Consider the following 27,497-nt stretch of genomic DNA (forward strand, 5'->3'; position numbering starts at 1 on the left):
AGCACACTGAGATCTTGGCATATTGTTGGAACTCAAAACATGTTTGTTGTGTTCATTTCCAAGTGCTGCTTAAAGCTTATTGACAGCAACCTCCAGTATCAAAGAGTGTTAGTATTACTGTTTTTAATCTGTTTTATAATAAATCGAAATAGTGCTCTATAGTTCAACTATTCCTTTTAAGATTTTTCTAGATACAGTGCAACTCATCTTTAAAATTTATGTTAGTAAGTTACTATGTGCTCACTAAAAGAAAAAAAAAGACAACTCAGAAACATGCACTTTACCCTACCACCATCACCACCCCCCATAATATCACTGTTAACATTTAAAAATATTTTTATTTATGACATTTTATTAGACCAGGTATTTCTCATTTTTAGTGGTAAGAAGATATTCAAGAGAGATACCAAAGAGAAATTATATTCACACCCAATCTCTAAACCCCATTTTAATGTAGTTTCCAGTTCTCCCAGGGCACTTTAAATGTTTTTCAGGAAGCAGAGTATTTTAAGTTTTAACTACTTTTTTATTTCCCTCTTAGAAATAAAAATAGTTGATAAATAGTCCCTAAAACTGTCAATAGATTGGGAATAAGAAGGGAAGGCAGAGAAAATAAGTTAATTAGTTGTTGTTTGACAATGAGTTAACTGAATTGTATTTTACCATGGACAGATTTTACAGAGATGATGAGAGCCTTGGGATACCCTCGACATATTTCTATGGAAAATTTCCGCACACCAAATTTTGGACTTGTATCTGAAGTTCTTCTCTGGCTTGTGAAAAGGTTAGAATTGCACTTTATTGCAGTCTAAGAATGAATACTCAATTTTATTTATTAGCCACCTAGAAACAGGTTATTGTTGTGAAGCTAAAGGAAGAGTTCAATAAAATTTGAGTTTGACAGATTTAGGTGTAACCTGTTAAAAATCAGTTGACTGTTAAAGAGTGTTGTGGGAATAGAAATATACCAGTGAGTGGTAAAGGGAGACTATTTCTCCGTAGGAAGCAGACACTGGGGTTCAAGTTCCTCTCCATTCCCTCACCTTCATCAGGGAGTGACAAGGTACCTCCCTACACACTCGAATGAGTACACTGGATTAGAAATAATTTCAATTTAAATTTGTGTGTAAAACCCAGTATCTAACATTTGCGGTTGGCAAACTTTTTGTTAAGAAGATAGAAAAAAGAAAAAAGAAAAAGAAAAAAAAAGAAAATAGCAAAGACCTTAGGTGTTGCAGGCAACACAAGATCTCTCTTGCATATTCTACCTTGTGTTTTGTTTTTTATAACTCTTGAAAAATATAAAACCCTTCTTACTGGCAAGCTGTACAGAAAGACACTAAGGGCTACAGTCTGCTGACTCCTGGTCGGTCATTAATAACATAAAGAAAGTAATTCCAACAACTCTGCTGTTTCTCAGAGCTAACTAGTTAGCTCTGGGTCAAGGGCTGTTAGCCAAAGTAGTCATTCTGATTATTTTAATTAAACTTTGAGGTCTGAGATATTTCATTTTTAAGCTGAGCCCCAAATTTGATTTTTGAAATTAGTTAGGACCTATTCTTGGGGTGAGGATTTGCTCCCTTGGATATTTGGTATCTTGTGTTGCTTTTGAAGTCTTTCTTAATCTTACTGACTTTGCAGGGGACTCAGAGAGCTTCTCCTTGCAGATTCACTGACCTCTCAGTTGCCCACTTTCTCTTTCGTGGACTTTATAGTAATTAACTGGTGTCTTCTCTCTGTGTCTGTCTGGCTCTTTCTCATAGGTATGAACCTCAGACTGACATACCTTCTGATGTTGAGACGGAACAAGACCGAGTTTTCTTTATTAAGTCAGTTGCCCAGTTCATGGTTAGTTCATGCTTACCTGATGGAGTTGTAAAATTAATATGTTAGAGAGAAGTCCTAGTAGGGCTTCTTTCAAGTTTCTAAACCTATTCTATTACCAGGTTTCTGTAAAGCCATTTTTCCAGCAAAGTATTTAGTTTTAATTCAGTATTTGTTAAGATTTTAATTTATTTTTGAATAGGTTATATATTTCATGGTTCAGAAAAAAAATTTTTGTAGATCATGAAATGATAGATTAAAATGGCTTCTTATCCTCTATGATGTCTGCCTTCTGCCCAGTTCCTTTCCCAGTAATCACTATTAATATTTTCCAGAGTTTATGCATATATAAGCAAATCTTTTCCTTCTTTTTGCACAAATGGTGGCATACTGTTTAGAATCTTGCTTCTTCACTTAATGGTACATTTTGGAGAACTTTCCAAATACATATAGAACTTCTTATTCTCTCTTAACACCCGAATAGTATTGCTTGCCTGGATAAATCACAATTTATATAATTTATATGGATAGGCATTTAGGTGTTTATAACCTTTGCTCTTTGAAGCAATGCTGTAACAGATAACCTATACGCATCTCATTCCCTTTGTTACTATATCCATCTCTAAGATAAATTCTCAGATAGGAATTGCTAGGTCAAAAGATATGTGTATTTGTAATTGTGTTGTCTTTTACCAAATTGCTCTCCATGAACATTATATCAATTAAAAAAAAGGTTGTATCAGTTTACACACCCACTTGAAATGTATGAGTCACTTGAAAGTTTGATTCTTATTATAATCAGGTTATATCCCAATTGTTTGCAGAGACATTTTCAAATTACCTATATGAGATTTGGTTTAGATTCTACATGGAAAAGGCCTTAAATTGTTTGTTTGTTTTGGTCTGAAAATAGGCTACAAAAGCACATATAAAACTAAATACTAAGAAGCTTTATCAAGCAGATGGGTATGCAGTGAAAGAACTATTGAAGATCACCTCTGTCCTTTATAATGCTATGAAGACCAAAGGGATGGAGGGCTCTAAAATAGGAGAGGACGATATCAGCAAATTCAAGTTTGATCTTGGCTCAAAGGTAAGGACAATGAACGGCTTGTAGTGAGGGATGAAATGTGTATTTCTCACTCTGAAATGGAACATGTCATATACTCATAGAACTACTTCTTTTCTTACTCCTTGAATGAGGGCAGTTTGTCAGTTTTGTACTCATCAGCATTTGGATAGAAGCAGAAGTCATAATAAAGTAATTCAACTATTTACTAAAAGCCTGTTGCTAGTAAGGTAGGAGAAGTAGAGCTAGCAGAAACAGAATCCTAGAGGTCTAAGGAAATAGGAAGAAAGTCAGCTATGAATGAATATTGAGATCGTTGCTGATGGTTTGATAATAAAAAAGACACCGGGGCCCTAGCTTGTTTGGCTCAGTGGATAGAGCATTGGCCTGCTGACTGGAGGGTCCCGGGTTCGATTCCAGTCAAGGGCACATGCTCAGGTTGTGGGCTCAATCCCCAGTAGGAGGTCAGTGCAGGAGGCAGCCAATCAATGATTCTCATCATTAATGTTTCTATTTTGATATCTCCCTCTCACTTCTTCTCTGAAATCAATAAAAATATATTTTTTTAAAAAAGAGACACTGGGGATTTGTGGTTTAGGAGAGGGAGCATGAGCAGAGCAGGGAGATGTTTGTTTGGACTCTGAAAATTTAATGTATTCGAGGAAGAAGAGGTGACATGCAAATCCTAAAAAAGAAGTTGCGCACAGGGCTAGATGCTAAATCATCATCATCATCATCATCTTCATAGCAATGGCTGCCACCCTTGTGGGAGCTGGGTACTATTGCATGTTAACTCATTTGATCCTTGCAGCAGTCATGTGAAGTGCAGTCTAAAGGCAGAGAATGAGGGGACAGAAGGCATCAGGATGCTGCACTAGGAAATGTGTCCCTCCGATTGCCCCTCCCCTGTCACTCACCACTGTAGGGGTCCCCTGTGGTGACCTAGTCCAAATAGGAAGCAAGTCAATTGCATTTGACTTGACATTTGGGTTTTTAAAGAGACCCAAAGTTGTTCTAATTTGTACTTAGATCAGTGTTTCCTAAACTGGTATTCTCCGAACTCTCTTCCACAGGGTGTAAGGATATGTCTTGTGGAAAATATGTTCTGTAGACAAGTATTCTGACTGGAGGTAGGGATTGGTATTAGACTGGTTATTTCTGAATGCCTATTAAAAACCTATCACTGAGGTTTCTGTTTTTGATATTCTCCTTCCAGATTGCAGATTTGAAAGCAGCCAGGCAGCTTGCTTCTGAAATCACCTACAAAGGAGCATCTCTGTATGACTTGCTGGGCAAGGAGGTAGAGCTGAGGGTAAGCAGTGCTCAGATAACTTAATTACTTTCTCAGCTAAGCAGATATTCAAGGCTTTCTTTTCTAATTCTTTTGCCCCTGTTCTTCTGATTTTATTAAACTGTGACTGATTAAATGATATAATGTGTGAGAGTAATATATAGTGTTTGCTGCTATTCCTGCTTCAGTGGGCACTGGTCTGTTTTTAATAACTTTGACTTCTAGTTCAGGAATGGCAAATACTAGTATGTGGCATGTTACTGAGACTTTTCTCCTTTGTCCATGTCATACTTTATTGATCAGGGTGCTTTTCTTGGTGAACACAGCCTCAACATTCTTCTCAACAAAATCCTCTTCTGAGCCATGATGGTTCCCAAACCTTGTTGCCCAATGCAATCACCCAGTGCAACTACGGATGCCTGGCTCCCTTTTGATATCATTGGTATGAAATGTGACTTGGGCATTGGGGATTTTACAAGTCTTCTGTGTGATTCTAACACACAGCAAAGTTTGGGAACCAGTAATCTAGGCAGTCACTACTGATCAGTTAAAGTTAATGTTAACAGTTTAAGTTTACTTGCAATCCTGTTCTAGCTAATGTCATGTGAGGAGTATGCTCTATCATGTTTAAGGAACTATTTAAGAGTGTGGTTCTGGGAGAGAAACCAAGATGGCGGCATAGGTAAATACCTAAACTGCTGCCTCGCACAACATTTTCAAAAATACAACTAAAAGACAAAACGGACATCATTCAGAACCACAGGAGAGCTGGCTGAGTGGAAATTCTACAACTAGAAGGGAAGAGAAAAGCATATTGAGACTCAGAGGAGCTGTAAAAGGCTGAGGTAGGGAGATGCGAGTGTGGAGAGGACTGGTGGCTGAGTGCGCTGCTGGCTTTCTCAAGCGGGAGGGAGACAGAAGCCCCCATCTGTGCTGAACTCCAGTTCAGGGCGAGACTCTGGGAACCCAGACTCATTCAGGGGGAATCTGGACTGTCAGGAAAAGAGAAAGCACACTGAGACTCAGGGGAGCTGCGGAAGGAAACTGGACTGTCTGGCAGCAGGCGAAACTCGAGGGCGGCTTTCTCTCAGAGGTGCTTGCAGCGATTACCAAGGGACACTGAGACCCAGGGGCCTCATAGGGCAGGGCTGATGGGAAGCCAAGGCTGTCTGCTCCGCCCTGAGACTCCGCCCCATCCAAGCTGAGCACAGAGGCTTTTGCATTTTTGCAAGTCTTGTCTCATAAGGGTGTCTCCATCACGGAAGTTCTCCCAGCATAGACACTGCTGATCCTCACAGCCAGTTGGCCTGGAGGTCAATTCCTCCCAGTGATACCAACAACAATCAAGACTTAACTACAACAAGGCTGAGCACACAGTCCACAAAGGGGTGCACCAAGAGTGTCCACCTCAGGTAACTTGGGAGGCTGAGCCCCTGGGCCCTATAGGACACCTACCACACAAAGCTACTCTACCAACTCAGGGAAGTAGCGAAAATGCAGAGACAAAGAAACAGATCACAAATGAAAGAAATGGAGGAAAGCAAACGACTGGATATAGAGTTCAAAACCACGGTTATAAGGTTTTTCAAGAATTTCCTAGAAAAGGCCGATAAATTTAGCGACACCCTCGAGGATATGAAAAAGGACCAACTAGAAATTAAGCAAACACTGACTGAAATAAAAAATATTATACAGAGACCCAACAGCAGACTAGAGGACCACAAGAATCAAGTCAAAGATTTGAAATACAAAGAAGCAAAAAACACTCAACCGGAAAAACAAAAAGAAAAAAGAATCCAAAAATTTGAAGATAGTGTAAGGAGCCTCTGGGACAACCTCAAGAGTACCAACATCCGAATTATGGGGGTGCCAGAAGAAGCGAGAGAGCAAGATACTGAAAACCTATTTGAAGAAATAATGACCAAAAACTTCACCCACCTGGTGAAAGAAATAGACTTACAAGTCCAGGAAGCGAACAGAACCCCAAACAAAAGGAACCCAAAGAGGACCACACCAAGACACATCATAATTAAAATGCCAAGAGCAAAAGACAGAGAGAATATTAAAAGCAGCAAGAGAAAAACAGTTAATTACCTACAAGGGAGCCATCCATACGACTGTCAGCTGATTTCTCAACAGAAACTATGCAGGCCAGACGGGAGTGGCAAGAAATATTCAAAGTGATGAATAGCAAGAACCTACAACCAAGATTACTCTACCCAGCAATGCTATCATTCAGAATGGAAGGTCAGATAAAGAGCTTCACAAATAAGAAAAAGCTAAAGGAGTTCATCAACACCAAACCAGTATTATATGAAATGCTGAAAGGTACTCATTTAAGAAGAGGAAGAAGAAGAAAAAGGTAAAGATAAAAATTATGAACAACAAATACATATCTATCAACAAGTGAATCTAAAAATCAAGTGAATAAAAAATCTGATGAACAGAATAAATGGGTGAATATAATAGAATAAGGGCATAGAAAGGGAGTGGACTGACAATTCTCGGGGGGAAGGGGTGTGGGGGGTGTGGGAAGAGACTGGACAAAAATTGTACACCTATGGATGAGGACATTGAGGGGGAGGTAAGGACAGTGGGGGGGAGGTAAGGGGTGGGAACCGGGTGGAGGGGAGCTATGGTGGGGAAAAAAGAGGAATAATTGTAATAATCTGAACAATAAAGATTTATTAAATTAAAAAAGTAAAGAGTGTGGTTCTGGAGGACTTCTATAGAGCTCCTATAGAGCTTTTAAATCACCTGATGTCCAGGTTGTCCCAGAAACCAATGAGTCAGAATGTCTGGGGGTGAGAGCCAGGCATCAAGTTTTTAAAGATTTCCAGGTGATTCCAGAGTGCAGCAGAATTTGGGGCCCACTGGTTTAAGAAGAAATGGAATATTATTTAGTTCTTACCTGTAAGGATTTATGGCACTTGAAGGATACATGCCCTCATCTAATGTTTTTAAATTAAATACATTTAATTCATTCCATTCCCATCAGGTATTTCAGCCATGACCACTCTCTCACTTCCTTGCCTATGTTCTGGCATTGCTGCTACAGTGTTATGGTATTTTTTCCTCTTGCTTTTCATTTCTGCCCTAGGAGAGAAGACTAGAGTGGGAGACTTGGATACCAGGTCACCATTCCTGCTTTTGATACAGTGGCTGCCACCTGCTAAAGTGCAGTTGGCAGAACAAAACTGCCACTAATGTCTAATAGCTAATTTAGATAACTAATGAGGCAACTTTGGGCTTTCACTGTTTTCTGTTTACAGTGCACATGTCTATACATGTTCATAACAGACCTAGAGACAAGAGCTGGTCACTTGCTATTTGTCAGTGGAATAGAGTGATGGCTTCATTGTGAGATTTCACTAGGGACCCTTTTAGCACCTTTCCGTAATGAATTGATGAAATAGTCAGTGGCTGAACTGTTGCCATGGAAGCCATGAGACCCTTCTCAAATTCTGTGTACAGTCATGATCTGAGGAAGATCCCCTAGCCAGTATTTGTTTTTCATACACTCAACCAACATTCATCGAGGAACAAAACCACCACAGACAAGGCACTGAGCCTTGAGTAAGTCTTAATCCCTTCTCTCAATAAGTTTTCTACCAATGGATAAGGTGCACTGTGGAGTAAAAGAAGCACAAGACAAAGTGTGATAAAGTGATTCAGGAATCTGATAACTGCATGCTGGTTAAAGTTCCATATTTCAGAAGCTCCCAGTATTGATATAATAGGTACAAATGTCTCTGTTGATTGGTCCATGATTAATGCTAGGGGCAGGGCAAAGGCCACTTTTCTTATTGGTTGCAGTTGTCAATGATAGTTAACTTAGAGGAACTTAATCATAAGAAAGATTGTAGAGGCTGGCAGGTTATTCAGACAGCAAGTTAAGCTGTACTTGGTTTGGGAGTCCCCTAAATAGAATGCAGGTAAAGAAGCAAATTTAGGAGAAATGAGGGATGGTAAGTTGCCCATGGTGCTATGGGGACCTGGGACCTGTAGCTGAAAAGGAGGCCTTGAGCACTGGAGAGAGGCCAGGTTGGCAGTAGAATTAGAGAAGACATTTGGAGAAGGTGATGTTTGAAATGTTTTTGTATCAGAGACCCACATTTTAATTAAACTTTTAGGAACCAGTCCATAAGCTGTTTCTAGATCTGGAAATTGGTTTTGAGAATTCCTCTTCTGAAAATATATGTAATTTTATTTCATTGTTTTCCATAGGAACTGAGAACAGAAGCAATTGCTAGACCTCTGGAAATAAACGAGACTGAAAAAGTGATGAGAATTGCAATAAAAGATATTTTGGTAAGATTACTTTGCTTTTATGTAATGTTTTTGTGCCTGTGCCTTAAAAATATTGATTTCTGCCCTCGCCAATGTGGCTCAGTGATAGAGATCAGCCCGTACACTGAAGGGTTGTGGGTTTGATTTCTGGTTAAGGGTAAGTACCTGGGTTGCAGGTTTGATCTCCAGCCCCGGTTGGGAGGCAACCAGTCGATGTGTCTCTTTCACATCAATGTTTCTCTCTTTCTCCCCCCTCTCCTCCTCTTCCACTCTCTCTAAAAATCAATAGAAGAAATATGCTTGGGTGAGGATTAATTGATATCTTGCCTCCATAAGACAGAACAAAAAGCTAATCCTAGTTACAAAGAAGGATATGTTAGTAAGGAAATGAAAAATTTAGAGAACATGCTAGAATATTTAGCTCACTTACTTTTTCCCTCTTATTATAAATACGAACAACTCTTGTTTACTAAAAGTTTGTCAATTTTAATAGTTTAAAAATTATATTAAAATTTTCAATTATTTTAATAAATAATGCTCTATGTTATGGGCTCTTCATACTTTATTTAACCAATTCCTCATTGCTGTGCCTTAAATAATTTCTAGATTTTCTTAATTCTGTATGTTACTGAAATAAATAGTATGATCATTGGTCAATTATTATTTGCTCATTCATTTGGAAGGCAGATAGTGAGGGGCATTCTAGACTCAGACTATTTGGGTTTGAATCCCACCATGTGATCTTAGGCAAGTTATTTAACCTCTCTGTGCCTCACTTTCCTGATCTGTAAAATGAGAATGGCCACATAGGGTCCTTTGAGCAGTCATTATAATGGTGCATGTCTGTATAGTCTCTGGCATAAAGTAGGTATTTAGTCATTATTAGGATTCATTTTATTCGGTAGGCACAGGCAGGGATAGGTGTAAAACAATTTTCTGAGAGTTGTACAGCATTCTCAGACCCTGTTAGAGCCCACTCTTCAACAGTGAAAAGGTCATTCCAGACTGAAGGAGGCTAATGAGACATGATAACTAAATGCGAGCGGTGATCTCTGTCTGCTGTTAAGGACTTCATGAGGACAAACTTGGGTGGGTGTGAGGGTTAAATGGCAATAGTGCATCAGTGTTCATTTTCTGTTCTGATGATTGTATTGTGGTTCTGTAGGAGAAAGTCCTTATTCATAGGAAATACACACTAAGGTAGCTAAAAGTGATGGGGCATTGGGGTCAGCAATTCACTCACCTAGGTCCAGAAAGAACTGCTTTGTGTTATACTCCAGCTGTTTGTAAGTTCATGATTGTTTCTAAATTTTAAAAAATTGACAAGATAATATTCTTGTACTTGTCATTGTTCTGGCTGAATAAATTTAACATGGCATGAATGTGCCTCTAGCACTACGTATATATCAAAAATAGAACAGCCAGATGAGGGCACAGTCTATTACTTAGTGAACACCTTTTAAGATATTATTTCAGCCCTCTGGTTGAGTATTGACCTATGAACCAGAAGGTCAAGGCTTGATTCCCAGTCAGGGCACATGCCCGGGTTGCCGGCTTGATTTCCCTGTAGGGAATGCTCTCTCATCATTGATATTTCCTTTTTTAAAATTTTTATAGATTTTCTTTTAACACATTTTTAATGCTTTCAGAGAGAAAGAAAAAGGGAGAGAGAGAAACATCAGTGATGAGAGAATCATTGATCAGATGCGTCCTGCACACCCCACAGTGGGGATGGAGCCCACACCCTAGGCACGTGCCCTGACTGGGAATCAACTGTGACCTCCTGGTCCAAAGGTCAGCACTCAACCACTGAGCCATGCCAGCCAGGCTCATCATTGATGTTTCTATCTCTCTCTCCTTCTCCCTTCCTCTCTAAAATCAATAAAAATATATTTTAAAAAAGAAAAAAATATATTATTTCAAAAGACAACAAAAAAATAAACAAATGGGACTATGTCAGACTAAAAAGCTTTTGCAGGCCCTGGTTAGGTAGCTCAGTTGGTTAGAGCATCATCCTGATGGGCCAATGTTCCAGGTTCTTTCCCCAGTCAGGGCACATACACAAATCAACCATGAAAGCATAAATAAGTGGAACAACGAATGTTTCTCTTTCTCTCTTTCTCTCTCTCCCTTTCTCTGTCCCTCTCTCCATTGCTTTAAAAAAAACACCTCAAATTTTTAAAAACTTTTTTGTACCACAAGGGAAACCATCAACATAACAATAAGGCAACCTAAGGAATGGGAGAAGTTATTTGCAAGTGATATATTGGGGTTAATATTCAAAATATATAAAGAACTCATAAAGCTCAATATAAAAATAAATCTAATTAAAAAATGGGAAGAGGACCTGAATAGATATTTCTCCAAAAAGGACATCCAGATGGCCTGAATAGATGCATGAAAAGATGCTCAATGTCACCAACCATAAGGGAAATGCAAATCAAAACCACAGTGAGATATCACCTCACATCTTTCAGAATGGCTCTTATCAATAAGTCAACAAACAAGTGTTGGACGATATGAAGAAAAGGGAACTCTCATGCACTGTTGGGATTGTAATTGGTAAAACCACTATGGAAATATGGAGATTCCTCAAAAAATTAAAAATGGAACTGCCATATGACCCTGCAATTCCACTTCTGAGTATTTAGCCAAAGAAATTGAAAACACTTATTTGAAAAGATATAACACCCTATGTTCATTGTATAATTATTTACAGTAGCCAAGATATGGAAGCAACATAGGTGTTCATCAATAGACAAATAGATAAAAAAGATATTGTGTATATATATATATATATATATATATATATATATATATATATATACATATACACACACACACAATGGGATATGACTCAGCCATAAAAAAATGAAATGTTGCCATTTCCAACAGGGATTGACCTAGAGGGTATTATGTTAAGTGAAATAAAGCAGACAGAGAAAGACAAATACCATATAATATGTGGAATCTAAAAAACAAAACAGAAACAAACTCACAGATACTGAGAACAAACTGATGGTTGCCAGATGGGAGTAAGGTTGGGAGGCTGGGCGAAAAAGGTGAAAGGGATAAGAAGTGCAAGTTGCCAATTACAAAAATAGTCATGGGGAAGTAAAATACAGCATAGGGAATCTACCTAATAAAAGAGTAACATGCTAATTGACTGTACCTTCGTGACGCCCACCAGTCAATCAGGAGTGAGTATGCAAATTAATCCAACAAAGATGGTGGGTCAATTTGCATACACGGGCTCCGAGCAGCCAGGGGTGAAGGCAGTGCTGGCAGCCAGGGAAAGGAAGGCCCATTCTGGCACGAATCTTCGTGCATCGTGCTTTTAATATAGTTAATAATATCGTAACTACTATGAAAGATGCCAGGTGGGTACTAGACTTACTGTGGTGAACATTTCATAAGGTATACAAATGTATATTGTATACCTGAAACTAATATACTACTGTATGTCAGCTATAATTGAAACATAAAATTTTAAAGTATATGTTTTAAAAATATATCTTTTCATTATTGGAAAATATCCATGACATTTGATAATTCTAAAAACAAAAACATAATAACATGGATACTTAAAAGGGGTTATGAAATACAGGCCATTTATATTTCAAAAAACTAGGGAAATTGTGTTTATGACATTGATTTTTCTTATTTGAGGAATAGCTACCTTTTAAAAAATCATTTTTATTTTTGAGGTCAGGTAAATTCATTAGATTTTAATCTGACTTTGATTCAGAGAAATAGTTGCCATCGACTTGAGGTTGTTTGTTCAGAAAGGAGACTCACCTTGTCTTCCTATGAGACTGAACTCATATCTCTGCTGTATTTTTTTTATAAATTTTTCAGTTACACTTGATGTGCAATATTATATTAGTTTCAGATGTACAACATCTGAAAACTGTGATTAGACATTTATATAATTTATGAAGTAATCACTAATACCCACCTGACATCATAACAGTTATTACAATATTATTGACTATATTCCCTATGCTGTACTTTTTATCCCTATGACCATTCTGTAACTACCAATTTGTACTTTTTAATAAAAAATATATTTTTATTGATTTCAGAGAGGAAGGGAGAGAGAGAGAGATAGAAACATCAATAATGAGAATCATAGATCGACTGCCTCCTGCACTTCTCCTACTAAGGATTGATTGAGCCCCCAACCCTGGGCATGTGCCCTGACTAAAATCTGTGACCTCCTGGTTCACAGGTCGATGCTCAACCACTGAGCCACACCGGCAGGGCCCAATTTGTGCTGCTTAATCCCTTTACCCATCACTCCAACTCACATCCCATCTGGCAACCATCAAAATGTTCTCTGCATTGCCCTAGTTGGTTTGGCTTAGTGGATAGAGCAGCCGTGGGCAAACTACGGCCCGCGGGCCGGATCCGGCCCGTTCAGCTGTTCTGTCCAGCCCGCGGAGCCGAAAGAGCGGAGGGTTCTCTTGCTCTCCCCTCCGCTCCTTTACTTTGAATTTATATTAGTTCACACAAACACTCCATCCATGCTTTTGTTCTGACCCTCCGGTCCAGTTTAAGAACCCATTGTGGCCCTCGAGTCAAAAGTTTGCCCACCCCTGGGATAGAGCATCAGTCTTCGGACTGAAGGGTCCCCGGTTCGATTCCGGTCAAGGGCACATTGCTGGGTTGCAGGCTCAAATCCCTAGGAGGAGTGCAGGAGGTAGCCAATCAATGATTCTCTCTTATCATTGAGGTTTCTATCTCTCTTTCCCTCTCCCTTGCTCTCTGAAATCAATAAAGATATTTTTTTTAAAAAATGTTCTCTGTATCTGTGGTTGTGTAAGGATTTGAGTACCTATGCTGCCATATTGGCCTGCTTATTCAAGTTTCTTTTTTAGGTTTCACATATAAGTGAAATCATATGGATTTGTCTTTTTGTCTGACTTACTTTACTCAGCACGATACCCTCTAGGTCCATCCATGTTGTTGCAGATGGCAAGATTTCATCCTTTCTATGGCTGAGTCATATTCCATTGCATATATGCACCACTTCTTTTTTATCCATTCATCTAGTGATGTACATATACTTATGTTTCTTCTATATCTTGGCTATTGTAAATAATGCTGCAATGAACATATGGATATATATGTCTTTTGTTTTTTGTTTGTTTACCAAGATGGGGTTCTCCCCTCCCTAGGAGAGAGAGAAAGACGGAGAGTGAGAGGGAGAGGAAAGGAAAGAAAAAGAGAAACATTGATGTGAAAGAGACACATTGATTGGTTGTCTCTCACACGTGCCTTGACCAGGGCCAGAGATAGAACCTGCAACCCAGGTACATGTCCTTGACTAGGAATTGAACCCATGACCCTTTGGTATGCGGGCTGGTGCTCTAACCACTGAACCACTGGCCAGGGCTATATATCTTTTATATTTACTACTAGTGTTTTGGGGATAAATACCCAGAAGTGGAATTGCTGGGTCCATTTTTATCTCATAACATTTGTTTTAAAGTCTATTTTGTTTGATAAAAGTATTGCTACTCCAGCTTTACTGATGATTGTTCTGTAGTTCAGTTGTAATTTTTTTAAAAAATATATTTTTATTGCTTTCAGAGAGGAAGGGAGAGGAAGAGAGAAAGAGAGAAACATCAACAATGAGAGAGAATCATTGATCAGCTACCTCCTGCACACCCCACACAGTGGATTGAGCCTGCAACCCAGGCATGTGCCCTTGACTGGAGTCGAACCCAGGACTCTTCAGTCCATAGGCTGATGCTCTATCCACTGAGCCAAACTGGCTAGGGCAGTTCAGTTGTAATTTTGATGTGGTTGTGTAAGGATTTGAGTACTTATGCTGCCATATTGACCTGAAGCTTTCTGCTGGTGTTTTTAAAGCACTTGCAGCAAATGGATGGTTAGTGATAGTATTTTCATGAAAGCATCTTGGATATGGTTAGGTGTCTCAGACAAAAATAACTTAAGCATAAATTCATTATCAATGAAAGTAGTTGCTTCCAAATACACACTGTCTCTGTGAGTTGTAGAAATTGCCTGGTTTCCTTAGGCGATTTCTTTGTATACCCCATAGCATTTCAGAGACCTGCAGTGTACTATTATGGTACACTGCACATGTGCAAAGTATTGGAGGGGAGAGCCCCATCTTGGCAATCAGGAACTTAAAGCAGAGTCAGAGAGCCCGAACTTGGGGAGGCAGTTCCACACTCGGCTGGTTGTATTTTAGGCATTATTCCTAACTAGAGACCCGGTGCACAAAATTTGTGCACAGGGGTGTGTGTCCCTCAGCCCAGCCTACACCCTCTCCAATCTGAGACCCCTCGAGGGATGTCCGACTGCCCGTTTAGGCCTGATCCCAATAGGATCGGGCCTAAACGGGCAGTCGGACATCCCTCTCACAATCCAGGACTGCTGGCTCCCAACTGCTCACCTGCCTGCCTTCCTGATTGCCCCTAATCACTTCTGCCTGCCAGCCTGATCACCGCCTAACCACTCCCCTGCCAGCCTGATTGATGCCTAACTGCTCCCCTGCCAGCCTGTTTGCCCCTAACTGCCCTCCCTTGCAGGCCTTGTCACCCCCAACGCCCTCCCCTGCAGGCCTGGTCCCCCCCAACTGCTTTCCCCTGCAAGCCTGGGTCCCCCCACAACTGCCCTTCCCTGCAGGCCCGGTCGCGCCCAACTTCCCTCCTCTGCCGGCCTGGTCCCTCCCCTGCTGGCCTGATTGCCCACAGCTGCCCTCCCTTGCAGGCCTGGTCCCTCCCAAATGCCCTCCTCTGCTGGCCATCTTGTGTCCACATGGGGGCAGCCATCTTGTGTGTTGGAGTGATGGTTAATTTGTATATTACTCTTTTATTAGATAGTATATGGCAGATTGCTATAATACATAGGCCCCAACCTGGCCAGCTTCCCAGACAACACAAGTGTGAAGACACACTGCATTTACTCGTACTATAACTGCTTCAAATAAACTTGCTTTTACGAAAGGACAGGGAGGCCTGTAGTTTTCATCAGTGATCTTTCATCCCCTTTACTTTCTTACTCAGCCCCCCTCACCCAAGAGCCTCTGTCCCACTGCTGCCAAGGCACCCTCCCAGTGGCTGGTTTATACTGCGTGAGGCAGCCACCTTCTTACTTCACAGAGTGGTTTCTCTGTTTCTTGTAGTCTGTAGTCAAGGTTCAGTGGCCAGGGAGAGAAAAAAAGGAACTCTCTCAATCCCAGCAGGCAGGGACCAGCTAATGTTTCTTTTTGTCCCTGCCTAAATAAAGCCATACTTGTGTGTGCCTACAGGGATAGGCAAAAGTAGGTAAGAACTCTGTGACAAAATGTGCTTGACTATAGCAAGTAAACTACAAGAATGTTTAAATACTGAAGGCCAGCAATTTGAGCACTTGCAAGATTGTACCTAAGTGCACTGTGCCATTGTGACATTCTTTTGAAGTTAATAAAGCTATTGTAATAATCATAACTTGCATATCTTTTCCCATATGATCAACCGTAAACCTACTTTTGCCCACCCCTGTACATTCTGGAAGTCCGATATTTGTAACTATGGGAGTAGCCTGAACGAGATGTAAATAAAAGCAGACTAACAGTTCAGAATGATATGTAACCAGTCTATAAACAAGTGAGCAGGCCAGGAGGTCTCAGGCCTCTCTCCACTCTGCTTAGGACACTGTTCTTTCCATCTTTATTTGTTTCCCTGGGCAGAAACACCTTCTTCTCATGGGGGAAAACAAAGAATAATAATTTCGTCTGAGCCTATGTGATGTTCCCCCTGGGAACAGTCGGTTACATAATGACTTGAGGGAAGGTTTGCTCTGTGCTTACTTTTGTTTTTGTTTAGCATGGTATTGCTGTGCCAGAGGATTTGAGAAATTCCACTCTTCCAACCTTCCAGGTTGGAGGTCCTTATTGGGACATTGTCTCATTCATTTCCTATTAAATGTAGGCTCAGGTTCAGAAGACAAAAGACCTGCTCAATAATGTGGCCTCTGATGAAGCTAATTTAGAAGCCAAAATTGAAAAGCGGAAATTAGAGCTGGATAGAAACCGGAAGCGACTCCAGACTCTGCAGAGTGTCAGGTAGGTATGAACACCCAAAGAATGAGCAGAAAACTGTCTTTGAAAGTTCAAATAGATTGAGAGAATGTACTGTCAGTGATATTAACCCTTCAGGCATTGGAAGAAGCCTTGAATAAGACTATCTCTACTGCAGAATGTACATGTGTTGCTTGTTCAATCAAGCACACCACTAAACTCATTTACTGCTTTCAGTATGTCTGGAAAACTGCTTAATTCTTGAACTTCCATTCAGTTTTTATAGCTTCTTGGAATTTAAGGCGAAGTAAGTAAATCCAGATGGTAAAAGTTATATAAGACTTAGTCTCCTAAGATCTGTGCCTTGCCATAAATTAGGTGGAAACAAGCATACTTTCATTTCTTGGTTTAAGTAGACTTAGACGTTTATTTCCTCACCAGTAATTCATCTTTCTTCCAACTTTCCCTCACTGAAAGTGTGTTTTCCAGGGAATATAGATAGATGATAGTGGTGCAAAACACCTTTTAAGTCATTGGAGCCTTTCAAGCATGTTCCTCATATTTTTTGGAATCTCTCTCATTTCCTTCCCTCCTCTCTCTCATTTTGTACCCTCCTTCCCTTGCTATTTTTTTTGTTGTTGTTGTTCTTTCTCCCATGTCACTACTCTTTCTCCTTTTTCTATCTCCTTTTGTTTTTCTTTCTTTACTCCTTCCCCTGTTTAGCAGTACCTGCTCTAAATGTGTCTTGCTCTTTTAAGGTACTGGTGACTGGCCCACAGTCTAGCTACTGTCCTAGATCTGTGGGGAGGCAGCACCTGGGGACAGCAGCCAGTTACTCAGGGGACATCAAAGGCTTCCTCCCATCCCAGGGACCTCACCTGTTCTGCCTCTAGAATCAGGGCCACCAGATAGACTTGTCTCATTAAAAAGTTCTGCCTTTCAAGTGTCAATTCGTTTTTGTTAAGCCTCAGATCCTTTTAATAGAAAGGTTTCTGTGTTTTGCTTTAGTACAAAAGGTTATAAAATTGTTTTTTAGTTTATCTGTTTATATTTTTAAAAGAACAGATTTTCCCTTTAATAAGAAAAAAGTAATTCAGCAAACCAGTTGAAATAGCTTTTTATGTTATGGTTTTAGTTTACAATTTTATATTGTTTAAAAACTTTAATTTATAGCAACCTATATTTCCCTTTTTAGGGGACTGGTTAAATTTTGGCATAGCAAAGTATTATGCCCAACTAAGATAATGCATATATTTAATTTATTGATTTTGAGATATGGGTATGCTATATGCTAATTTTTAAACTATTTAAATCTGTGGCATATCGAGTGAGAAAAAAGACTGCAGAGCTTCATTTAAGGCAATTTTCAACTTTTCTCATCTCATGGCACAAGTAAATTAATTACTAAAATTCTGTGGCATACCAAAAAATATTATATTTTTTGCTAATCTGACAAAAAATGGGTATAATTTTGATTCATTCATACCAGATAGCTCTTATTGTGTTGGCTGTTGTCAATTTTTTTTTAATTTGACAATCTAAGGGAAAAGAGGTCAGTGCCTCTGACTAAATAGTCAAGTATTGAATGTTTTAAAAATTCTTGTGGCACAACAGTGTTGAAATCACTGATTTAAGGTAATATACTTAATGTTTATTAAAAAATGTGTCAATATAAGAAAGATTCAAACCTATGAAGAATTTTTGTGAGATTATTTGAACCAAAGTGTCCACAAATGCCAGGAAGTAGAATCTCAACAGATTGAGATAATGCTCCAGAGAATGGCAGTTTTGCACCTTGTTTTATACATTACAATCAAAAGAGGAGATGTATGTGGGTTACATGAAATCCATTGGTTCCCCCCAACTGCCCTCCCCTGCAGGCCTGGTTCCCCCCAACTGCCCTCCCCTGTAGGCCTGGTCCCCCCAAACGGCCCTCCCCTGTAGGCCTGGTTCCCCCAACTGCTCTCCTCTGCCAGCCCAGTCACCCCTAACTTCCCTCCTCTGCAGGCCTGATCACTCCCAACTGCCCTCCTCTGCTGGCCATCTTGTGGTGGCCATCTTTGACCACATGGGGGCGGCCATCTTGTGTGTTGGAGTTATGGTCAATTTGCATATTGCTTCTTTATTATATAGGATATGTATAGAAAAGTCTGGAAGAATGTATGTCAAATATTAAGTGCTTATACCTGGTGATGGGATTATGAGTAATTTTTACTTTATTTATACTTCCAGCATTATTTCAAGTTTTTATAAAAATCACATCTTTTTTGATGAAAAAAGTATGTTCATTTTTGAGGGATGGAAGAGAAAAGGGGAAATTAGCTTCAAGCTGTTGGAGAACTGTGAAGCATTTTCTCCAATTAATTCAAGGCTTTTTAAAGAAAGCCATGACAGAACATGGGACTCTGAATACCAATTTCAAACTACTGTATATCGATTAATCTTTCACATTTTATTTTATTTGATCATTCTAGGCCAGCCTTTATGGATGAATATGAGAAGATTGAGGAAGAATTGCAAAAGCAGTATGACATTTATCTGGAGAAATTTCGAAATCTAGCTTATCTGGAACAGCAACTCGAGGATCATCATAGGATGGAGCAAGAGAGGTTTGAGGTAAGTGCTTAGCTCATTCTTCTGCACAGACCATTCTTTCTTGTGTGTTACTTTGTACTTGTTGACAAATCAGTTTGTAAATATCATTGTGAAAAAAATGCCAGTGAATCTTTGATATTAGTTTATCATCAGGGTTTGGTCAACTAGGACTACAGACAGGGCTAGCATGTGACCTGTGCAGTCACATAAGACAGCTTAGAAGAGCCTGTGCTTGCTTTAATGCTCTGCTGTTGCCATCTTGAATAAATTTTTTTAAACAGCATTCTTTTTTTTTTTTTTAGTTGATTTCAAAAAGGAAGGGAGAAGGAGAAAGAAATAGAAACATCAATGATGAGAGAGAATCATTGATCGGCTGCCTCCTGCATGCCCTCTACTGGGGATTGAGACTGCAACCCGGGCACGTGCCCTGACCAGGAATCAAACCGTGTCCTCTTTCATAGGTTGACACTCAACTATTGAAGCACACTGGCCAGGCTCCTTAATAATTTTTAAGTACATTTTATTTTGCACTGAGTTCCACAAATTATGTAACTTCTCTCACTTAAAGGTTTTCAAGCCCTGGTTAATTGAATCACCTGAACTAGCTTATCAAAGACTGCTTTATACAGAGGAATCACAGTTGATTATTCTATGTCAGGTACCTTTCATCTCAGTATTTAAGGCCATTTAGGAAGGAGTATTTCAAATCCTCCTTCAGTATCTACACTAATAAAAGAGAAAGATGCAAATTGACCATACCTTTGCGACGCCCACCAGCCAATCAGGAGTGACTATGCAAATTAACCCAACAAAGATGGCTGGTTAATTTGCATACACAGGTGCTGAGTGGCTGGGAGCAGGGCGGGACGCTTGCGTCGTTGCCATGGTGATGACTCAGGCATTCCGCACCGCCCCAGCAGCTCCAGCCTCTGGGCAGCATGGGAAGGCGGAAAGGCGGCTTCAGCCAGAGTGAAGGTGGTGCCAGCAGCCAGGGGAGGGAAGGCCCATTCTTGCACGAATCTTCGTGCATCAGTCCTCTAGTGTATTAATAAATACGGAATTCAGAGCAAAGGAAGTTGGACCAAGTTGCTCTACCTTTTTGAATATCCTTAGGGATATTTCTGTTTAACCCAAGAATAGTCACTTAGAATCTATGTTCATGGTAAAACTAGTCTACAATCTCCCTTTCTTACATTGTCCCTGACAGCTTTTAGTATAAAGGTTATGCTAATCATCTTACAAACCTTAGTGTTTGAATTAGTTGGAACTATTTTGCTGTCCAGGAGGGCTGGCTGGGAGTAACTACCACATTCACATGGACATATTTATCTTGACGAGGACCCTGTTGCTGACATTACTGTATGGCAGAGGCAGGCAGTGGAGAGAGCCTGGAGTCCAGGATATTTTAAACATAGGTGCCTGGGAAAGAACAATAAAGGGCCATGAAAATAAACTGACGATTTTGTACTATCTCCTGGGGCCACCCCTGGGTTCAGAGAAGGTACTGAAGAACATGCCTCAGGCTTCATGTTCTTCCTTCAACAAGTACTTACCCTCTTTTTCTCCTGTGGTCATATCTACTCTCTGTGCTTGTAATACCTGGTCCCTCAAAATATCTTACGCATGAAATGCAGTGCTTTTTTTTTTTTTTAAATGTTTGTAACAACAACAAAATTTTAAAGGCTGATTTCCTCTTCCATTATTTGTTTTGGCAATAATTAGGATCACATTTATGACCTAACTGAAATACTAGCTTTCTTTTAATCCTCTAGGAATTAAAACTAGTATTTCTTTCTTTTTTAAAAAATATATTTTTATTGATTTCAGAGAGGAAGGAAGAGGGAGAGAGAGATAGAAACATCCATGATGAGAGAAAATCATGGCTCGGCTGCCTCCTGCAAGTCCCCTACTGGGGATTGAGCCCACAGCCCGGGCATGTGCCCTTGACCGGAATAGAACCTGGGACCTTTCAGTTCACAGGCCAATGCTCTATCTACTGAACCAAACCGGTTAGGGCTAGTATTTATTTCTTTCCCATCCTGATCAGTCCCACCATTTAGTGTCTTTCAGGGCTTGAATTGTGCAGGGCAGAAAAACAATAAAATTATGCTTTACTCTTTCCAGAGTAAGAGGCCTGAGATCCAAAAGTCACCTCATTTACTTAACTAGAGACACCATTGTTACTCTCATCATTTAAGAAAGTCCTTGCTTGGGATTTGGGAGCTCTGTGCCAGGAACAGGGAGGAAGGCCAAATCTATATTTCTTATTATAAATCACAATATCACAGTAACCTTGCTGTGACTCCGTTTTTATGGTATAGTGGAAAGCAGGTGTTTATACATTTAACACATACATGGTGGGACAAAAGTAGGTTTACAGCTGTTCATATGGAAAATAATACAATAAAAAAAAAGAAAATAATACAATAATTAGTAAATAATAATACCAGAATATCTATGCAGGCACACATGATGGGTATTTCATTGTGTCATTCAGTTTTCTTCAGAGTTATTGAGGTGTAGTGGGAGGAGCACAGGTTTGGGGGCCAGTCAAGCTCATCTTAGGTCCGTTGTGACCTGTCTGGGAGCCTCCCTTTCCATAGGTCTGCTGGGTGATTATAGAGAGAAAGGGTATCAGGTTTCCCAACTGTAGTAGTATCTCAGGCAGTGTTAGTTCTCTTCCCTTCCTTCTTTATTTTTTATTTTGTTAATCTTTATCCAAGGATATTTTTCCATTGATTTTTAGAGAGACAGAGAGAGAAACATCGATGTGAAAGAGACACATCGATTTGTTGCTTCTCACATGCACCCTGACCAGGGCCATGGATCAAGCCTGCAACCTAGGTTACATGCCGTGCCCTTGACCAGAATCAAACTCAGGACCCATCAGTCTGCAAGCCCATGCTCTATCCACTGAGCCAAACTGGGTAGGGCTCTTCCCCTTCTTTTGATTTATATTTTTTTTCTGGTTCTGTATCACAAATTTAGCAGTACTTACTCAAGTGGTAAAAAATAATAAAATGTCCAAAAAGGGTCATCTCTTCTGTATCTTTTTTCTGTTCCATAGGAAGCCGAAAATACTCTCCGTCTGATGCAGAACAAGCTGAAGGAAGAAGAAAAGCGTCTACTCAAGAGTGGAAGTAAGTCTATACTTCTTTAAAATTCTGGAGTAGCATTTTTAGCATTGAAAAATTTATATGTATATTTTATTTCTTTTCAAAAGGCAATTTTTTCACAATTTTTATATCTGGTACCATTTTATTTCAGTCAAGAGCTCAAGAGACTGATTTAAATTACATAACATTTAAAGCACATTTGGTTTTTTATGCCAACTAAAATAGTGTTTTCCTCTTTCTAAATGATAGTTTGAATATATATAATATATAATTATAAAAGAAAAATTTGTCTTGGAGGTCTGTAGAGTTCCTTATTTTAGGGCAGATTGATGGAAAACAAGCAACATAATGAAGTGCAAGTGAATAGATCACTTGTGTAACCCCCCAACCCACACACCCATCGTCAGCAGAGCTATCATCTATAGAGAAATGGGAGTTACCTCTATATAAGATCTAGATTCTGGGAAGGAATGTCCTCCATGTCTGGTTAGCATAGTTCATCCATGAACTAACTTCACCAAGGTGTCAAGTCAGCCTTGGGAGCTATAGAAGCACATGATCTTCCTGCTGAATTGATGGCTTTGTCTCATAGTGTTACTTCTTGCCCTTTTTTCATGATGATATATTTTATTCTCCCATGCTTGAAGATAGTATACCTGGGACATCAGGCATGCTCTTTCTTTCTGTCTTTTCTTGTCTCTCTCTTAGTTTGCACTTGGTCTGTGCCTCTCCAGAATCTCAGGGAACTCTGGAAGGAGAATAGGGACTGCTGGGAAATCCTCTTGGGGTACGGTTAGGAAATTCAAGGGCCTCTCTAGCCAAAGCAGCCCCTTGCCTTTATGGTTCCAGGTCAGCCAGGAGAGCCCGAAGCTGCCCTAAGTGATAAGACCGCATGGAATTTATCCCCTCCTGGGAGGCCTGGCACAGGTAAGAGCTCTGGTTGTTTGGCTGTATCCTGCTCTGCCCCAGGCCAGCACATTAAGACCTTTCTCACTGATCTTGGTTTGTTCTTCTGAACTCAGACTTTCATTTTGTGACCCATAGGTTTGGGATCTCTTGAAGGACAGAGATTCTTAGAAGCATGTGTGATTTAATTATTTCAAAAAAATTTTCAATTTAAACCAACTTAATGAAGGATAGCACTTAATTAGCTTGGAGTGGACAAAGAAGTTAGGAAAATACTTATGAAGGACCATTCTCATTTCTACTCACCCTAAGGTTCTTTGCATATGTGGGAACATTGCCCAGAGTATTGGGATCAGAGAAGAAATATATAAAGGCAGACTCTATGAATTTTTCTCCATCTGTGAAAGATTCCTCCAAACAGAAAAATACAATAGTACATAGACATAAATCAGGAGCAAGAATTAATAAAATCTAAGAGCTGCAAGAGATCATCTTGTTCAGGCCACTCTTTGGGGGGCCAATTCAACCTAGCAAAGCATTATTAAGTATCTGGGTGCTAAGGATACATGAGTGGATAAAAGATAGGGATCCTTGCCCTAACTGATCTCACATGTTAGCAGTATGCTAGCAGTATGCTAGCATGCTAGGAGACAAATAGTAAGCAAGCTGTATGGAGAAGGTGAAAAATGCCATGGGATAAATGCAGAGCAGGGTAAGAGGGATAGGGAAGGTGACAGAATTGCTGCTTTAAATAGGGAGTTAGGGTAGGCCTCACTGAGGGGATGCTATTTCAGTAAAGACTAAATCAGTAGAGCTGCGGAGATACCAGATGAGGAGAGTCTGGAAGCTAGAAAGACTGGGAGCCAGAGCCCAGGTGAAGGGATGACTTTCAGTGAGTGAGGAAATGTGTGAACCTGCAGGACTTGAGTTCAGGTAGATTAGATGAGCTGGAAGGTGTAACGTGCTTGAGGGGCTAATATCTGATTGAAACCATCCTTCCTGAGCAGGAGGTAAAGTCATCTTAGATTTGGTTTTGGTGGTTTAGAGTAAGGGACTTTAGAAAGAGAAAGTTTGAGTGATGAGAGATGGGAGAATGCCATCGGGCCCAGAGATTAAAAGGGCAAAGTACTTTGTTTAGATAGCCTGTAATAGAAGTTTTTCATTTTCCCACCATCCTTTTATTTATTTATTTATTTTTAAATTTAATAAATCTTTATTATTCAGATTATTACAATTGTTTCTCCTTTTTCCCCCCATAGCTCCCTTCCACCTGGTTCCCACCCCACCCTTTGCCCTTACCTCCCCCCACACTGTCCTCATCCATAGGTGTACGATTTTTGTCCAGTCTCTTCCTGCACCCCCCATACCCCTTTCCCCCTGAGAATTATCAGTCCACTCCCTTTCTATGCCCGATTCTATTATATTCACCAGTTTATTCTGTTCCTCAGATTTTTAATTCACTTGATTTTTAGATTCCCTTGTTGATAGATATGTATTTGTTGTTCATAATTTTTCTCTTTACTTTTTTCTTCTTCCTCTTCTTAAAGAATACCTTTCAGCATTTCATATAATACTGGTTTGGTGGTGATGAACTCCTTTAGCTTTTCCTTATCTGTGAAGCTCTTTATCTGACCTTCCATTCTGAATAATAGCTTTGCTGGGTAGAGTAATCTTGGTTGTAGGTTCTTGCTATTCATCTCTTTGAATATTTCTTGCCACTCCTGTCTGGCCTGCATAGTTTCTGTTGAGAAATCAGCTGACAATCATATGGGTGCTCCCTTGTAGGTAATTAACTGTTTTTCTCTTGCTGCTTTTAATATTCTCTCTTTGTCTTTTGCTCTTGGCATCTTAATTATGATGTGTCTTGGTGTGGTCCTCTTTGGATTCCTTTTGTTTGGGGTTCTTTGCGCTTCCTGGACTTGTAAGTCTATTTCTTTCACCAGGTGGGGGAAGTTTTCTGTCATTATTTCTTCCAATAGGTTTTCAGTATCTTGCTCTCTCTCTTCTTCTGGCACCCCCATAATTCTGATGTTGGTACGCTTGAAGTTGTCCCAGAGGCTTCTTACACTATCTTCAACTTTTTGAATTCTTTTTTCTTTTTTTTTGCTTTTCCGGTTGAGTGTTTTTTGCTTCTTTGTATTTCAAATCTTTGACTTGATTCTTGTGTTCCTCTAGTCTGCTGTTGGGTCTCTGTATAATATTTTTTATTTCAGTCAGTGTATGTTAAATTTCTAGTTGGTCCTTTTTCATATCTTCGAGGGTCTCATTATATTTATCGGCCTTTTCTAGGATATTCTTGAAAAGCCTTATAACCGTGGTTTTGAATTCTATATCCAGTCGTTTGTTTTCCTCCATTTCTTTCGTTTGTGATCTGTTTCTTCGTCTCCCCATTTTTTACTGCTTCCCTGAGTTGGTAGGGTAGCTTTGTGTGCTAGGTTTCCTATATGGCCCAGTGGGTCGGCCTCCCCAGTTAACCTGAGGTGGACACTCTGGGTGCACCCCTTTGTGGACTGTGTGTACAGCCTTGTTGTAGTTAAGTCTTGATTGTTGTTGGTATCACTGGGAGGAATTGACCTGCAGGCCAGTTGGCTGTGAGGATCAGCTGTGTCTACACTGGGAGATTTTCAGTGCTGGAGACAGCCTTATAGGATTAGCCTTGCCAGTTTGCAAAAGCCTCTGTGCTCAGCTTGGAAGGGGTGGAGTCTCAGGGCGGAGCAGACAGTCTTGGCTTCCTGTCAGCCCTGCCCTTGCGCATGCACGAGTCTCCAGACCTCTGCCTTCCGCAGTTCCTGAGTTTCCGCCTTACAGTCCAGATTTCCCCCGTAAGAGCGTGGGTCCCCAGGGGCTCGCCCAGAACTGTGGTTCAGTGCAGTCAGAACTGGGGCTCAGTGCAGTCAGGAGCTTCTGACTCCCTTCCACTAGGGAAAGCCTGTGGTAACCTCCTCAGTCATTCTTTGTGGGCACTCCAGACCCCTGCCGCCGCGGCTCCCCTGAGTCTCCGAGTCTCCGTGTGCCTTTCTCTCTACCTGACAGTCCAAACTCCCCCTGTATGAGCCTGGGTCCACAGGGTTTCGCCTGGAACTGAGGTTCAGTGCAGTCAGAACTGGGGTTCAGTGCAGTTGGGGGCTTCCTTCCCCCTCCCGCCAGAGAAAGCCAGCTAGGCACTCCGCCACCCTTCTCCTCTGCGCGCGCGTCTCCGTACCTCAGCTCTTTGCCGCTCCTTCTTCGTGAGCTTTCCTCTTTCCTTCTAGTTGTAGAATTTCCACTCAGCCAGCTTTCCTGTGGTTCTGGATGGTGTCCCTTCTGTCTTTTAGTTGTAGTTTTGAAATTGTTGTGTGGGACAGCAGTTTAGGTGCTTACCTATGCCGCCATCTTGGTTTCTCTCCCACCATCCTTTTAAACCTTGTTGCTAGTGGTAGATTTGTAACTGTATCCTCAGTAGAATTCTTCACTATAGCATTAGAAACTTAGAGTCCTCTGAATTTATTAAATGAGCCAGAAATTTCTAGAAAGCACTTGAGTAATTGAATGGGGTTCCTGGTCCCAATTCCTGTGTGTGTGTGTGTGTGTGTGTGTGTGTGTGTGTGTGTGTGTGTAGGCTTCCCCACACTGAGCAATTTTTGGATGCCAGCATGGTGTCCAAAAATTCAGCTGAATTCTACCTGGAGGTGGAATCAGATTCCACAGGTAAAGGGCTCAGTCCCACAAGATGGCCCTCCATTCAGATGCCAGGTTGTTACCTGTACTTCTGACTGGCTATAAATCAGAAGTTCCTACAATCCCCTCACAGGAAAACCTATTTACTCAGTAAATTACTGATGCTTTACAAAGGATATTAAAGGATACAAATCAGTAGTCAGTTGAAGATATACACAGGGCAAAGTCTCCAACAGGAGGTCCTGTCCTTGGGTGGCACATGGAAGCTATCTAGAATATAGACCCTTTTGGGTTCATTACTTCGTCTTGATTGGCCATTGGAGATTTATTCATCCTCAAGCTCCTCTCCTTTCCCCAGAAATCAGGACTCAAAGTTCCAATTCTCTAATCACATGGTTGGCTCCTACTGGCAACCAGGCCCCACCCTTGGGTGAGATCCAAAAGTCACCTCATTTACTTAACTAGAGACACCATTGTTACTCTCATCACTTAAGAAAGTCCTTGCTTGGGATTTGGGAGCTCTGTGCCAGGAACAGGGAGGAAGGCCAAATCTATATTTCTTTTTTTTTTTTTTTCCAAATTTTTATTAAGGTATTATATGTGTACATATCTTACCATTGCCCCCCCTACCCCACTCCCATACATGCCCTCACCCCCCAATGTTTTGCATCCGTTGGTTACTCTTATATGCATGCATACAAGTCCTTCAGTTGA

General features: G+C 40.4%; 1 protein-coding gene across 8 annotated transcripts in view; it reads left to right on the top strand.

The window, feature by feature from the left end:
- CLUAP1 (clusterin associated protein 1) overlaps nt 1-27,497 on the top strand; it is a 68,241-nt gene that overhangs the window by 23,579 nt on the left and 17,165 nt on the right. For 5 of the 8 annotated variants that reach the window (XM_080678070.1, XM_080678072.1, XM_080678074.1 and 2 more), the window contains 8 exons: nt 673-784; nt 1,764-1,848; nt 2,738-2,917; nt 4,110-4,205; nt 8,412-8,495; nt 16,421-16,554; nt 18,984-19,125; nt 22,172-22,244. In XM_080678070.1, coding sequence (XP_080534196.1) covers nt 673-784; nt 1,764-1,848; nt 2,738-2,917; nt 4,110-4,205; nt 8,412-8,495; nt 16,421-16,554; nt 18,984-19,125; nt 22,172-22,244 — 906 coding nt within the window. Of the gene's footprint in view, nt 1-672; nt 785-1,763; nt 1,849-2,737; nt 2,918-4,109; nt 4,206-8,411; nt 8,496-16,420; nt 16,555-18,983; nt 19,126-22,171; nt 22,245-23,069; nt 23,148-27,497 lie in introns of all 8 variants that reach the window. The other 3 variants (XM_080678071.1, XM_080678073.1, XM_080678076.1) reach the window with 2 other exon arrangements.

The sequence above is a fragment of the Plecotus auritus genome (genome assembly GCF_963455305.1).
Source record: "Plecotus auritus genome assembly, chromosome: 7".
Lineage (NCBI taxonomy): Eukaryota > Metazoa > Chordata > Mammalia > Chiroptera > Vespertilionidae > Plecotus > Plecotus auritus.